The following is a 16927-nucleotide window of genomic DNA, read 5'->3' on the forward strand; positions in this document are numbered from 1 at the left end:
TAATTTATATCTAAACTAATTTGAAGTCGATATAAAAAAATAACAATGCAAAAATCAACTATAATTATGTTTCAGTACGAATAAAAATTAATCAATTGAAGTTGTTAAATAGTGTTGGGAAAACCATATTAATTGAAGTTCTTAAACAGTGTTGGGCAAAACAGATACAACAATAAAAACCAGATAATATTGCTTGCAAAAAGTTTGTGAAACAAGTGTACGCAGTAGACAATAACCAGAAATAAACAGAAGAAGTAGAGCAGAATAAGAGAAGCATGAAAGGGGATGAGTGCAGGGTTGACCCAGAAGTGAGGGAAAGAACGACGGTCGACCGGCCAGATGACCTGGGGGATGATCGGCTAATTGTCTTGGCGGTTGACCGGCTTTGCACCGTTTGGACAGATCAACACAGATCAGAACCCATTTCAGAATCCATTTTGACTTCCAACCACCTATTACATAGCAGATGGATTGAAGGATATACGTACTAGATCAGTATGAGTGGAATAGTTGTCACCGGTGATAGAGTGGGTACAATGGGTGGATGTGCGCTTCTTTGGTAGTCGTCTGATTCGAAAATAGGTTTAACAAATTTAACCTAAGACAAATAAATTTGGAATAAATTTGGGGATGTTTCAGAAAATCAGTGAGCTGTAAAAATAATTTTGAGAGAAATTTGTGATTTATTTGACCTCGGTCTCGTCGTTGTTTGGTTGCTTGGAGAGTGAATCTTCCACAACGCACAAACTGCAACTCACCTGATTTATGGGAGCTGGTATGGGCGGGAAAGAGGTTCACAGACATGGTTTAAAAAATGGTCTCAGTTCACAGAGACGAACACGACTCGTGACGAATCATCAGCCGTGATCTTTCAAACAGAGGAAGAATCATTCGTGATCTTTCAAACAGAGGAAGACCACTCGTGAAGTTCAGCTTTAAATTTCTTTTTGCACGTGAAGCTTTTCAGAAATGAAGAAGACAGAAGGCACGGGATGAAATGTACCATTGGAAGCTTTTCACAGTAGAGAAATGAAGAAGAAAGTTGTCAAACAAGAAGTGGAGATGTATTTTGAATGGTATGGTGAAATTATGATTTGAAAATTGTATTCAAACGTGAAGCGCAAATGAACGGGTGTAAATGTATTTTAAAAATACAACCAAACAGAGTCTTATATTTTTAATTTTTTATGAAAATATGTATAAAAAAATAAAGAAAAAGTGATAGCAAATTTACTTATGAATTTTATTTTGATGAATGATAATCTATTTAGTCCGAAGGATTTTTTTATAGACCAATTAGTCTCATTAATTTTGAAAGGTAGATTTAATATATTATTTAGAAATTAAATTTACAATTATACCCTTATTATGTTTCCTTCTCATTTTTTTCTTTTGTGCTAGAAAGGTAATGTACATAATCTATGAGAATCAAATTTGGGATGAATTTTTATATGAAAATCTTTTTTATTTTGAAAACATTTTAAAAGGATGTGAGATTCTCTAAACATTTCATAAGGAATACAAAAATCTCTGAGTAAACTTTGGGCAATGTATAATTCAAACTGTAACACTCCCATATAACACTAGCACTCCAATGTAACACTTAAAAAAAAATTAATGTGCTTTTTCCAAACGTAATACTCCAATATAAAACTCTAAAAAAATTTCTTAGTGTAATCTTCCAATGTAACACACAAAAAAACTCATTGGTGTACTTTTTCCAAGTGTAACACTCCAAAACAAGGATATGGGCGTCTTCCCACTATTGCAAAACGATGTGGGATTCTTCAAACCATTCCAAAAGAAGTATACAAATTCCTTAATAAGTTTTGAACAAATGTATAATTTCAAATTACGTTTAGAAAAATTACATTAAGAAAATTTTTAGTATTTTTGTATGTGTTATATGCGAGTGTTACGTTTGGAATTACATTAATTGGAGTGTTACGTTTAGAAAAAGTACACTAAGAAAAAAAAATTGTGTGTTACATCGATTGGAGTGTTAAGTTTGGAACAAAATATACTAAGGAGTTTTTTTTGTGTGTTACATTGGACTGTTACATTTAGAAAAAGTACACTGATGAGTTTTTTTTTTTAGTGTTACATTGTTACGTTTGGGAAAAGTGCACCAAAGAATTTTTTAGTGTATTATAGTAAATGTTACGTTAGTGCTACATTAGAGTATTACGTTATTAGAGTTTTACATTTTTTTCGTAATGTGGGATTTGTTCTAAGAGGGAAAATCCAAAACCTTTATAATACAAATTACCCAAATGTGTAATTTTACATTTAAAGAAATCCACTTTTATCCTTAGAAAATTAAACCCAAGCATGTAAGTGACTACCATTTTGTATAATTTTCACTTTAATGAGATTTTTGGGTTCATAAGAAAAAAAAGAGGACTAAACAGTTCACAATATCACATTTTGGGATTTATTAGCGCTTCACCCAAAAGTGATATGACTCAAATAAGTATACTTATCTAAATAAATATACTTATTTAATTTATGTCAAATATTGCCTAAATCTTTTTGGCAGGAGTGTTGACCTGCCCTTTTAACCCCAATTGGCCTAAGGTTTGGAGTGGGAATTTGCGATACGATTCGAATCGTATACGAAGTTAGTAGATTAGGGTTGACCATTTCCTAACACGAATGTGTATATGGCATGACCTGATAACACGAATATTAAACAAGTCAAGGTAGTGTTAAATCTATATAAATTTAATTTGTGAATAAATTTCTAATTTTTTTCATACATTTGATATGTTTAATAATAAATTTTTTTGATATGACATGTTAACACGACGCAAACCGGATACGAACTAAAAATGACACGACACGATAACATGAAGTAATAAACGGATCAGATTAGTTTGAGGTAATTCTAATACAAACTCGAGATGACACAATACGAACATGACCTAACACGATACGACGCCCACCCCTACTATTAGATCCATATGGAGCTAGCCCGTGTTGTGTCCAAGCTCGGTAATGACTTGTTTTAGAAAAATTATTGATCCATCAAAGTTGGGCTTGCCCAAATTATCCGAAATTACATAAGTTAGACAATCGGCCAGACAACCTCTCAGACAACCACTTGGATGACTGGTATCACTCTTGTCAATCGTGGTTGTTATCTTTATCAACCGCAACTATCACTATTATCAACTGACATTTACTTGGATGACCGGTTGCATGACCTCTCGAATGACTAATATGTCAATCAACATACATAAATTCAAACTATTCGAGCGAGCTCAAATTCGGTGAATAAAACATCATGGCTTATTTTAATGAGTTACGATTTATAATTACCAATTTTTTTTTTTTTTTTTGAATATTTTTTAACAAACGGAAGAATTGGCGACCTGCTTATCACAGGCAAGGTCTAAATTCAAACTTTAGACCCAAGCCCAATCTAAGGCTTGCTCAGGCTGACTTGGCCCACTCAATGTATAGGCTTGGGCTGGGTAACAGAACTCCTTGTTGCATCGCCAAGTATGGCACCAAATAATTTTGCACATTTGAGGAAATGCTTGGAAATAAAATTAAAAAAATATATATAATTTATAAATATAGAAATTCAATCATAGAATCTGACATATAAATAAATAAATAAGATTTTTCAAGAATGAATCTCATCTCATCTCACAAACAAATATTATTAATTCTTATTTATTCATATATATTTTGTGTGTAATGTTTAAAACAATTTTTGTGTTTGTAAACAAATTCATAAAAAAATAAAATTAAAACAAAAAGTGGCTAGCTATACAATTCAGCTTTTATTGGTGATAAGAGGCATTCGTGGGACATGGAATATGAGGTCCAAATCTCACCAATTACAACCTGTGGATAAGAGGACAATCTACAGATCACAATTCCATTGGCTCCCATCTCTCTTTCTCACCTTCATTTCCATCATACCCAACCCTTGAATCCATTCTCCTTCTTCTTCTGATCTTTGATCCCTCTCTTCTCACACCCTAACCTATCCCTAAAAACAAAACAAACAAACAAACAAAAAAACCCAAACACCAATGGCAACAACCATAGCAACAACAATGACCATGCTCAATCCCAACTTCACCACTACCACCAACCCTCCTAAGCTACCACCACCAACAACAAAACCCACCACCCTCCTCTCAATGCTAACCCTCCCAAAAGCCCTAACCACCTCAAAACCACCACCACACAATCCTAATCTCTCAACCGCCCTCGCCGGAGCCGTTTTCTCCACCTTGAGCTCATGCAACCCTGCCATGGCAGCCCAACAAATAGCCGAGATAGCGGAAGGCGACAACCGCGGCCTCGCCCTCCTCCTGCCCATCATCCCAGCCATTGCTTGGGTTCTTTTCAACATCCTCCAACCAGCTCTCAATCAAATAAACAAAATGAGTAGTAGCAAAGGAGTGATCATAGGGCTAGGACTAAGTGGTGGATTATTAGGAATGTCAATGACTATGACTCCTCATGCTTCAGCTACTGAGGTTGCTATGGTGGCTGAGGCTGCTGCTAGTGACAACAGAGGGCAGCTTCTGTTGTTTGTCATCGCTCCGGCGATTCTTTGGGTTCTTTACAATATTCTACAGCCTGCTTTGAACCAGCTCAACAGGATGAGGTCTTAGTGATATAAAATTATATATGTATGTATAGAATTTTCCATGTTCATGTGGGGGTGTGATGCTCAAAAAACTGCTTTTATTTGCGGCTTTCTTTAATAAAACTTCTTTTTTGTTTGTTGAAAACAAAATTTTGGGTCTAAGTTAATTCTTGTGGTTGGACTCTCACATGCATAAGCCCATATTCAGAACCCAAAACTTATATAGGTCATTATCAATTCATGATATATCTTTTGTCACTTGAGGCACATGTTGTTGAAGACACGAAATAATAAAAAAGATAATTATGAATTGTTGAAATGTGCAAGAAATCATCAAAAAGATTAGTTTGAACATGTCAATTTAAAAGAAGACAAAAAAGCAAAGTTTAATTTATTTTTACTTTTTTATCACATTTTATTTATAATTTGATATGATATATATATAACTGTTAGATATAAATAAAATTCATTATCATTCAATGTGTTCAGATTGTTACAAGATTTTATTTTAGAATAATGTTATATGCACCAATTAGTGTACTAACTAGTGTACCAATTGATGATGTGGCATAATTTAAAAGGTTTTTAGTATTTGTAATGTGATTAACGAGTGAGGTCAATAATAATGTCATAACTAATATTAGTACCCCAGTTAGTACACTAATTGGTACATGTAACACCACCGTTTACTTTATACTAATCACAAAATACTACACCCCTATTTTTGAGGTCACTGGCCTTAACATATATGTCAATGACAAACCCAACTACCAATAGAAATAAACCATTTTGTGAATAGTTGTGGAAAGACATGTAATGCTCCAAGTAAGCTGAATAATCTCTATATCAATTTTTGTTAATGAATTATGCTTGCTGTGTGATAAAGTGATATTTTGTATAACAAGTATATAAGTATATTATTATGATATACTCATTTCCATAGCAATTTATGAATAGTGGTGGAACAAGACCATAAAATGCTCTAAGTAAACAATTTCTATATCAATTTTAGTTGATGGACCATGGTTGCAGTGTGATGAGAGTCATCCCTCTCACAAGAATGTGATACAGATGTATAGGATTCACATATTTATGAAAGAGAAAAGTGCACTATATAATAATACATCCATTAAGATACTTTTATTATTGGGACATACCACCAGCCATTCAACCAATATGAAATATAAAACGATGGCTTGTGCCTATTCTTTCTTTCTTTCTCCCTCTAGTCTAATTATTCAATAATTCGAAAGCATCATATTGTTGGAAATAATGGTTTTTATAGGCTTATTTTGAATCAATTTTGAGCCCAATTTTAAGTGGGTCCCAAATGTCTTTTGGGGTAAGTCCAAAAAGGTGACGTGTTCCTTGCCACATGGCAAGTCACACGGTGAAAACGGTTCGTCAAAGCTACTTATGAGTGAATAGGAAATTGACGTCGTTTTCGGGTTCGTAAAATTGGACATTTAAAGATTTAAATGTAGGTTTCTTTGTAAAGCTAGTCCCACATTGGAAACTTAAGAGAAATTATGTGTGTATATAAATTCTAGGTAATAACACTTGGGTTGGACCCCAAGGGGCACCCAAGTTTGTAGAAGGAAGGACTTATGAATAATTGGAACCTTGGCTCAAACCACAACACATAGGTTGCCGACTGTGCCAAGCGCAGTTGTGGGTTAGGTCAGTTGTTATATTAATTTTTTGGACAAAAATTTATTTGAATTTTTCCAAAAATTCTTAATTAAAAATTCTAATTTACGCCAAAATTGAATTTAATTTTCTGTCCAAATGTGACATCCTCCAGTCCAATTTTCCAAACAGATTAATCTGTCCAAAATAGGTTTTGAAACTGTTTTTTGCTCTGGACAGATTCTGTGTTCCCAAACAAATTTAAATCTGCCTTGGTAGATTTGAACATATTTAATCTGAGGTTCAACAGGTTCAAATTGTCCAACAGATTGGGAAAACTGCCAGCAGTTCCGAGCAGTTTAAAACTGCCAAACAGTTTGCAGATCTGTTTGAATTTCAAATTGCATCAGTATAGTTTGAATATGCACCTATTCACTTCATATATGTACCTGTTCGGACAGGATTTTTTGCCTATAAATACCAGTTTAATTTCAGCAGTTTGAGGATCTGAAATGGTCTAAATATCATCCACATAAAATCTGTTCTCTTCATTTTCTTGCTCTGTTTGCATAAATTCTTCATATTAATTTTTAGGAAAATTAAAGAGAATATAAAACACAAGGTTTTGTTTGCAGAACAAATTGTTTGGAGTGCTACAACAATTTGTAAAGATTACTGTATTCTAAAAGATAGACGTCATTTTTCCGTAAGCACCGTAGTGGGGCGAATCTTTCTTAAGGATAGAGTGTCACACACTCGACTTGATCTTTTAAATACTCATTTCGATTCGGTAAAATAAATTCTGTAAGTTATTTATTTTATTTATTTGATTTAGTTTCAATTTATTTATTGTACACCGAAAATTGGCCCAACAATTATCATATTATTTATATAATATTTTTTAATCAATAATAAAATTAAAAAAATTTAATAATGAGACAATATTGACTCACTTTATTAAGTAACTAAGAGATAAATAATAACTCATTTACCATGTTTTCGATTCATCATCTAATAAGGACCTAACACCTCTCCAGTAACTTGGAAGAGTTGTTCGGCGTTGGTGGGCTCTGATTTGGGCCCATATTGATGATTCAAACCGTTCAATGTATAAAACCCGTCAAGTACATCATTCCTACAAAAAATCACATTGATCGGATATCGATAACTATTTGATCAGATCACATTTCTATCACAATTTATTTTGAAAATGTGATCTAATTAAGTGATTATCGATATTTAATTAATGTGATTTTTTACAACGATGATATACTTTACAAGTTTCATGCATTGAATAGTTTAAATTATCGACACGGGCCCAAATCAAGACCCACCAGAGCCAAACAACCCTCTCTAATTACTGGAGGGGAGCTACTCTAATTACTGGAGGGGAGCTAGATCCATCTAAAAAAACATCATACAAATAATGCTACATGATAACTACCTAATAATATAATACTTGTTTAGTTAGCTTTCCTTTGACATTTCACAAGCATTTTCTTTTCTCAATTGGAAGCATTGTGGTTTTTCTAAAGTGGCTTTAGGAAAACCTCCATTAGACAAAATGATAGGATAAGTCATATGTAGCCATCATTTTCCATCCATAAGTATGAACAATAACAATTACTTAAACAAAATGATATGGTGATTTAATTCAAGTATCAAACTATTTCGTTATCATTTTATGTATCACCAATACATTAATCTGATAATTTCGTCTTTGTGATGACTAATGCATTCAAGACATGTGATCTGTTTTTTTTTTTTTTTAAATTATTTTAACAAAAAAAAAATTATGTTGTCAAACAAAATCTAAATATAATTTATAGGGTAAATTACACTTACACGTCCTAAGATTTAGATTTAATACATATCACCCCCTAATATTTGAAAAATTACACTAACCCCCTTGTCATTGTAATTATTTAGATGGAATGAAAATATTGAACTCGTGTATTCTCTCTTTTCTTGTTTTGTTTTACTTCTTCTATTTTTTTTTCCCTTTCTTTTACTTTACTTTTTTTTTCCAATGTAATTTCTTCTGTTTTTCTACTAGGAGTTGTTGCTTTTTATATAAGAAGAGATTTGTGAAATGAGACTATTAACTACAGAGGTAGGAATGTAATTTTTAAAACGTTAAGGGTAAAATGTAATTGAACCAAACCTTTGGAGGTGTCGTTATATTTTACCCTAATTTATGTTATATTATGTATTCAACTTTTGAACCGTTTATAATTTTCTTTTTTTGAAATTTTTTTTTTGAAGTCAGCCCTTCACAATATTTTTAGTATTTATTAAAGCCATAACCATGGGACCCTAGTGTCATAAATTTCGAAAATTAAGATAAGACCTTACAAGAAACGGTAGTATTACATGTATCAATTAGTGTACACATTAATGTATTAATTAGTATTATGATATTATTATTAACCACATTTATTATACAAGTTACAAATATCTAAAATCATATAAATGATGTCACATTATATATTGATACATTAATATATACATTAATTAGTACATATAGAATTCAGAAGTGATTGAGATGTTGAATATTGGCTACAGATTCTGGCCATGTTAGCCAGCTACATGGTGGGGAAGCCATGAGGCCATGTGAGTTGGCCATGAGGCCATGAGAAGCCATGTGAAGCTTCAATCTGTAAAGCCACCGAAAGCACAACAATGGGCTGGCAGCCAGCTCATTTCAAAGGGTTCCTCTTGCATTTGTAATCTCTATATATAGAGAAGCTAAGGAGAGTTGAGAAATAGCTGAGATAACAGAGAGAGAGAATTACAGAGAGTGTTGTAATTCTTACCCTTTTGTTCAATATAGTGAATCCGCTGCCCATGGACGTAGGCGACTTGCCGAACCACGTTAAATCTTGTGTGTTATTGCTTGTTTGAGTTCCCTGGTGTGCCCCCGATCCGCAACAATTGGTATCAGAGCTCGGGTTGCGAAAAATCGAATTTTTCCCGAAAGTGCCCAGATTTCGAAGTGCTCAAAATCCACTTTTGACCATACCAGGAGGAAGAACTCCTCGAGAGGAGTCCAGAACAGCAAAAACAGAGCCCAACGGAGGCCGGACGCGCTCTCACGCGCCTCGGGAAGTTTGCGCGTGAGGCCCAGTCGCTGCACGCGCCACCACGCGCCGTGAAGAGAGTCGGCGCGTCGGCCCAGTCTCACGCACGCGCCGCACGCGCTTTTAGAGGTAGACGACGCGTGCGTTCACGCGCAGACACGCGCCGCACGCGCCCACGCCAGCCGACGTCATCAGCCGATCGAAGTCAAGCCGTTGAGCCGGAGCCGCGTTGACCAAGCCTGAGCCGCTGACCGAGCCGCTGATGTCAACCAGACGCTAGCCGAACCGGAGAAATTATCCGGTGCACCTCAGCGCACCAGATTCTGCAGATCTGACCCGTCCAAAGTGTTTTTGCCAGATCGGAGCCATTCGGAGTCCGTTTTTGACGATCCAATAGTGCTTCCCAACTATTTGGAGTATTCCGGACACATCTGTACGGTCAGTTTTTTGAATTGAAGTTTCTAAAAAAATGGCAGAATCTAGATCAACCGATTCCGTAAGTAATTCAGCCAGTCCAAGCACTTCTAGGCATTGGACCCCGGTGTCCCATGCCAAGTTCGAGGTAGAGAAGTTCGATGGAAGCAGCAACTTCGGCATGTGGAGATGCGAAGTTAAGGATATGCTTGTCCAAATGAACCTGCACTTCACTCTGGGAGACAAACCAGATGACCTGGACGAGATAGAATGGGAGAGGGTGAATCTCCTGGCCTGCAGTTCCATCCAACTTTGCCTTGCAAAAGAGGAGAAGTACGCCTTTACAGAATATGATATTGCGAAGAAGCTTTGGAAGGCGCTGGAAGATAAGTTCATGACAAAGAGCATTGAGAACCGGCTCTACTTGAGGAAGAGGTTGTTTCGTTTCGACTACATTAAAGGTATTTCGATGAACGAACACCTAAATAACTTCAACAAAATTATTACGGATTTGAAGAATTTGGATGATCAAGTTGGTGATGAAGACAAAGCACTGTTATTGTTAAATTCCTTGCCTGACTCGTATGATCATCTCACTACTACTTTACTGTACGGTAAAGAGAAGATCAAGTATATTGATGTTGCAAACGCCTTGGTGAACAATGAGTTCAGAAGGAAAGATAAGTCTGCAAACAGGGACTCAACATCCGAGGCATTAACAGTCAGAGGCAGAACAAATAACAGAAGAAATTCAGGGCGAGGAAAGTCTCGCTCAAAATCCAGGGGGAAACCTTCAGACAAAAGACGTCTTGCAAAAGACGAGTGTGCAGCTTGTCGCGAGAAGGGACATTGGGCAAAAGATTGTCCAAATAAAGACAAGACAGAAGAGAAGGTGAATATTGCACGAGATGGAGATAATGATGAAGGAGGAGCCTTCACAGTTTCATCATATGGCCAGTCGGATGAATGGATAATAGATTCCGGATGTTCATTCCATATGTGTCCTAACAAGCAGTGGTTCTCGAGCTTACGAGAGTTCGATGGAGGAGTTGTGCTGATGGGCAACGACCAAGCTTGCCAGACAAAGGGGATTGGAACAATTAAACTGAAGATCCATGATGGAACAATCAGAATTCTTGAAGATGTACGGTATGTACTAGATCTAACCAAGAATCTCATCTCAGTGGGAGTTTTAGACTCCAAAGGTTACAGAGTAACCATGGAAGGTGGAGTCCTTAAAGTTGTTCGAGGAGCATTGGTTGCAATGAAGGGTACTCGACAGGGAAATTTATATTTCCTAGATGGCTCTACAGTCACAGGGAGAGTGGCTGTCTCCACCAGCTCAGAAGATGATGCATCAGACACTTCCAAACTTTGGCACATGCGCCTAGGGCATGTCGATGAGAAGGCTTTACAAGGGTTGGTAAAGCAAGGCCTGTTGAAAGGCGCCAAGACGGGGAAGCTTGAGTTCTGCGAGCATTGTGTATTGGGCAAGCAAACAAGAATCAAGTTTGGTACTGCAATTCACCGTACCAAAGGGATTCTAGCCTACGTCCATACCGACGTATGGGGTCCTTCCAAGACTGCTTCGTTGGGAGGTAAACACTACTTTGTGTCGTTCATTGATGATTTCTCTAGAAGAGTTTGGATTTATACAATGAAACACAAAGATGAAGTCTTAGACATCTTTCTTACGTGGAAGAAGATGATTGAGACCCAGACAGGCAGACGGATCAAGAAGCTCAGATCTGACAATGGTGGAGAATATACATCAGATCCCTTCTTTGAGGTTTGCCAGAATACAGGGATAGTGAGACATTTCACAGTTCCTGGAACACCGCAGCAGAATGGAGTTACAGAACGCATGAACCGCACTTTGGTGGAGAAAGTCCGGTGTATGCTGTCACAGTCTGGATTGAGCAAGGCATTTTGGGGCGAGGCATTGAACTATGCTCGTCATTTTGTCAACAGACTACCTACTGCAGCATTAGATGGGAAGACTCCTATGGAGGTATGGTCAAGAGTCCCAGTTACTGATTATGATCAGTTACGTATCTTTGGATGTCCAACATATTTTCATGTTACAGAATCTAAGTTGGACCCAAGAGCCAAGAAAGCCATCTTCTTGGGCTTCGGTGACGGTGTCAAGGGATACAGACTGTGGTACCCTGAATCAAAGAAAGTTCTCATCAGAAGAGACGTTACCTTTAATGAGTCTGCAATGCTGAAGTAACCAGATCCTCAACAGAATGAGGAAGCATTGAAGAAGTCAGTGCAGGTGGAGTTTGAGACTCCAGCAAAGACTAGTCAGCCAATCAACCATCCTGAAGAAGTCTCAGAGGATAGCTCTGAAGAGAGTTCAGATGAAAATGAAGATCCAGAGGCTCCGCAACAATCAGAACCTATTGCAATCAGGAAAGGAAAAAGGGTTACTAAGCAACCCAGTTGGATGACCGATATGGTAGCCTATGCACTTCCAATCATTGAAGACAATGTTCCGTGCACTTTCAAAGAAGCCGTGCATAATGTAGAAAGTGTCAAATGGAAGGAGGCTATGGATGAAGAGATCGGGTCACTTCACAAGAACCAGACTTGGGAGTTGGTACAACTTCCAAAAGGCAAGAAAGCAATTGGGTGTAAATGGGTTTACACCAAGAAGGAAGGCATTCCAGGCAGAGACAGCATCAGATTCAAAGCTAGATTGGTAGCTAAAGGCTATGCTCAGAAGGAAGGAATAGACTACAATGAGGTATTCTCACCTGTTGTGAAGCACACGTCTATTCGCATCTTGTTAGCTTTGGTTGCACAGTTTGATCTCGAGCTCGCCCAACTCGACGTCAAAACTGCCTTCTTACATGGAGATCTTGAAGAGGAGATATACATGTCCCAGCCAGATGGTTTCAAAATTGCTGGAAAAGAGAATTGGGCCTGTAAGCTGAACAAATCGTTGTACGGATTGAAGCAATCCCCGAGACAGTGGTACAAGCGATTTGATCGGTTCATGATAGAGACAGAATACACAAGAAGTCAATTTGATCATTGTGTATATTTCCGTAAGCTTCCCGACGGTTCCTTCATCTATTTGCTCTTATATGTAGATGATATGCTGATTGCATCTACGAGCAAGGTGGAGATTGACAAACTCAAGGCACAGTTAGCAAGGGAGTTTGAAATGAAGGATTTGAGAGAAGCAAAGAAAGTTCTTGGCATGGAGATCAAGAGAGGCAGGAAGAAGGGCACGGTTTGTCTGACACAAACCCAGTATCTAAAAAAGGTGTTAGACAGATTTGGCATCAATGCGAAAACCAAAGCTGTAAGTACACCATTGGCCCCTCATTTCAAGCTTAGTGCTTCGTTGTCTCCACGCACAGAAGAAGAACGGAAGCATATGGCACAAGTTCCATATGCAAATGCAGTTGGTGCATTAATGTATGCTATGGTTTGTACACGGCCTGACATCTCGCATGCTGTGAGTATGGTAAGTAGGTATATGCATGATCCAGGAAAAGATCACTGGCAGGCAGTGAAATAGATCCTAAGGTACATACATGGCACGGTCAATCTGGGATTGAAGTTCGAGAGAGATAACCGACTCGGGCAGAATTTGGAAGGATATGTGGACTCAGATTATGCTGGTGACTTAGACAAACGCCGGTCAACAACAGGGTATTTATTTACGCTTGCTAAAGGGCCGGTAAGTTGGAGGTCAACGCTTCAGTCAACGGTGGCTTTGTCTACTACAGAGGCAGAGTACATGGCAGTGACGGAAGCCTTTAAGGAAGCTATTTGGCTACATGGGTTGATTGAAGACTTGGGAATTGTTCAGAAGCACGTTGAGGTGTTTTGTGACAGTCAGAGTGCCATTTGTTTGGCAAAGAACCAGGTTCATCATGCCCGCACCAAGCACATTGATGTCCGTTTCCATTTCATCCGAGAAATTGTGAATGAAGGGGATATTCTGCTTCAAAAGATTGGTACTGCAGATAATCCGGCCGATATGCTCACAAAGGTAGTTTCTGGGATCAAGTTCCAACATTGTTTGGACTTGGTCAACATCTCTCGGAACTGAGCACCTTCGGATGCATGGCAGTGTTGATCGATCACTATGTTGGATAAGAGAATCCTCGCCAAGGTGGAGATTTGTTGAATATTGGCTACAGATTCTGGCCATGTTAGCCAGCTACATGGTGGGGAAGCCATGAGGCCATGTGAGTTGGCCATGAGGCCATGAGAAGCCATGTGAAGCTTTAATCTGTAAAGCCACCGAAAGCACAACAATGGGCTGGCAGCCAGCTCATTTCAAAGGGTTCCTCTTGCATTTGTAATCTCTATATATAGAGAAGTTAAGGAGAGTTGAGACATAGCTGAGATAACAGAGAGAGAGAATTACAGAGAGTGTTGTAATTCTTACCCTTTTGTTCAATATAGTGAATCCGCTGCCTGTGGACGTAGGCGACTTGCCGAACCACGTTAAATCTTGTGTGTTATTGCTTGTTTGAGTTCCCTGGTGTGCCCTCGATCCGCAACATGAGACTCCCCTCTAATCACCACCCCGATACACACACGCGAGGACTGATGATTGAAGGAGGAAAAAAAAAAAAAAACCAATCAGAGTGAGGGGATCGTGAGAGTGCCCCTTGTGGGGTCAAGGCATTTTCCTATAGCATAATTCTATCACCATATTAGGATCCAGTTAAGACACTTTCTAATTTATTGTCTGCAAAACTAACAGTGAAAAAGCATAATTACTTATGGATGAACTTTAAAAATCTTAACCATTATCATTTAATTTTTTTTGCTTTCAAAAGCATTATGAATACTTCAGAAAATGTCAACTAAAAAGCAGAACGACCAATCAATATGAAAACAAATAATAGCTCCACCACCACTTTGTTGTTATCGTCAACTATCCTATGTATAAGGGCTGGTTTGGGGTGTCCTAAAAAAGTGCACTTTTTGTCTTTTTAGACTAAAAAAGTGAGGAAAAAAATATGGAGGTTTGGGTTAACTTTTTGACTTTTCATGAAAATGTGTGCAATATAATATTATTACACATGGTAAAATGTCTCTTTTACCCTTCCCAACTGACACATAAACAGAAACACGTGGAAGCGTATTCGTGGCTGTCAACCAAAGTGCAACGGTACTTTCAATTCAAATTTTTTTATTCAGCAAAAACAAGTACTGTGCAACGGTTTGCATGCCTTGTTTTCTTATGTTCATTCTTTTCCTTTTAATTTTTTTTTTCTTTTATAGTCATTTTTTTTTTCCTTGTAACATTTTTGTTTTTTTTATTTTTCTTTTTGAAAGAATTTATTTTTTTAATACCATTATTATTTGTTTTCACAAGCACGAAAACAAATATGTTTTCCTTTTTTAAAGATTTTTATTATTTTTTGTATTATTTTTTTTTTGTTTCCATTCTTTTCCTTTTAACATAATTTTTTTTGGATTTCTGTCAGTATTCTTCTCATTTTAACATTATTATTTTTTTATTCTTTTCCTTTTAACATTATTAAAATTTTAATTCTTTTCCTTTGAACATTATTATTTTTTTTTTCTTTTCGTTGTTTTATTCATTTTTTTTTTCATTCTGTTCATTTTAATTTTGGTTTTTTTATTTTCCTTTTTTAGTCAATAATTTTTTTTATTCTTTTCCTTTTTTTATTTTCCTTTCAACATTTTCATTTTAATTTTTACTCTTTTAGCATTATTCTTTTCCTTTTTTTATTTTCCTTTCAACATTTTGGTTTATTGTTTTCCTTTTTTTGTCATTTTTTGATATTCTTTTCATTTGTCGTGAAATTTTTCTTTTTTCGTTGTTTTCCTCTTTGTATTCATTATTAAATTTTTTTATTCAAGCAGAGGTTGTAATTGTTCCATTATTGTCCGAAAATTGGAAACGAGTGGAACAGGTCTGCTCTGTATTTTCGGGAATTCATATCATAGCATGTGAATAAAAAAAGATAAACCACGTACATGCCCAGTCATGCAAATTTCCTTTTCTTTTTTTTATGTTTTGTTTTTTTTCTGAGAAATGGCTAGAAATTTTTTTTTGGCATAGGCAGGTTGAGAACAAATTATTATAAAAGATACTGCAAAAGAAATTCAACCAATATTCTTGTATTTCCAATTCGCCTCTACCGGTGTGCTTGCCGTACCAGTGCGTTAGTAATGTTCACCCTTACAGTGGCCATTGTAGGGTCCGAGTCCTCTTCCTCCATCACATCAGCAACTCGTGTGTATTCGTCGTGGTCGGGCATTTGGGGGGCCACGTAATCGTCACGGTCTGGGATACCCATCATGACCTCATCAAGTTCGCTATGTCGGCGTATGAAGTTATGTAACGCCATCGATGCACATACAAACGTAACTTGATTAGAAAAACTTAACTTCTGCATATTCCGCAATGCCCCCCACCTAGACTTCCAGGCACCGAATGTCCGCTCAATACAACTACGCAGTGACGAATGTGCCTTGTTGAACATTTCGAACTAATTCTGCGGTGTTCGATTGCGATGGGCATTTTGGTGATACTTATACCCCTTGTAGGGGGCTAGGTACCCTGTCTTGTTGCTGTAACCACTATCCACCAAATAGTATTTTCCTACAAAATTTGCTTCATTTCATTTTCGATTTGACTGTATTCTGTACCACTTAAATTATTCTTCAATTAACTTGCATTGGCTCGTAATGTTTTTTTTTTTAATAATTAATTCTTTTGTTCAATAATTTCTCCATTTCTAAATTAATTTTTTCTCAATTTTGTGTTCAATTACTCCTTCTCCCAATTCCTTTTGTTCTCAAAAATTATATTCCCAATTACAACATTGTTTGTGAATTATAATAATTTGTTTTTTTTGGACAATTACATTTTGATTAATAAAAATTGTTCTTGTCCCAATTTTGTTTTCAATTATAATTTCATTGTGAAGTTCTTTTGTTGTGAACAATTATAATTCTAATTACGCAAACATTTTTCTAATTACTTTCTAATTCATTAACAACATTTCTATAAAAGAGTACTTTTGCAAAAAATTGTAAACAATAAATTATAACATCTCATTTTCATTTTCACATTCTTATATACCACTTCATTGTTTTTGAAAAATTTTCATTTTCATTTGTTTCATGTTTTTTAAGTTGTTTTCCAAAATTTTTAATTTTGGGAAATAAACTACATTTTGGGAAA

General features: G+C 36.5%; 1 protein-coding gene across 1 annotated transcript; it reads left to right on the forward strand.

The window, feature by feature from the left end:
- The first annotated feature begins 3704 nt into the window (after positions 1-3704).
- LOC145791179 (photosystem II reaction center proteins PsbY, chloroplastic-like) lies at positions 3705-4762 on the forward strand. Its single transcript, XM_082871429.1, has one exon. It carries the CDS (start codon positions 4047-4049, stop codon positions 4635-4637), a length of 591 nt encoding a protein of 196 aa, XP_082727555.1. The 5' UTR covers positions 3705-4046; the 3' UTR covers positions 4638-4762.
- Positions 4763-16927: the final 12165 nt, after the last annotated feature.

Source organism: Camellia sinensis, chromosome 5 (assembly GCF_055761805.1).
Source record: "Camellia sinensis isolate YWXY chromosome 5, ASM5576180v1, whole genome shotgun sequence".
Classification (NCBI taxonomy): Eukaryota; Viridiplantae; Streptophyta; class Magnoliopsida; order Ericales; family Theaceae; genus Camellia; species Camellia sinensis.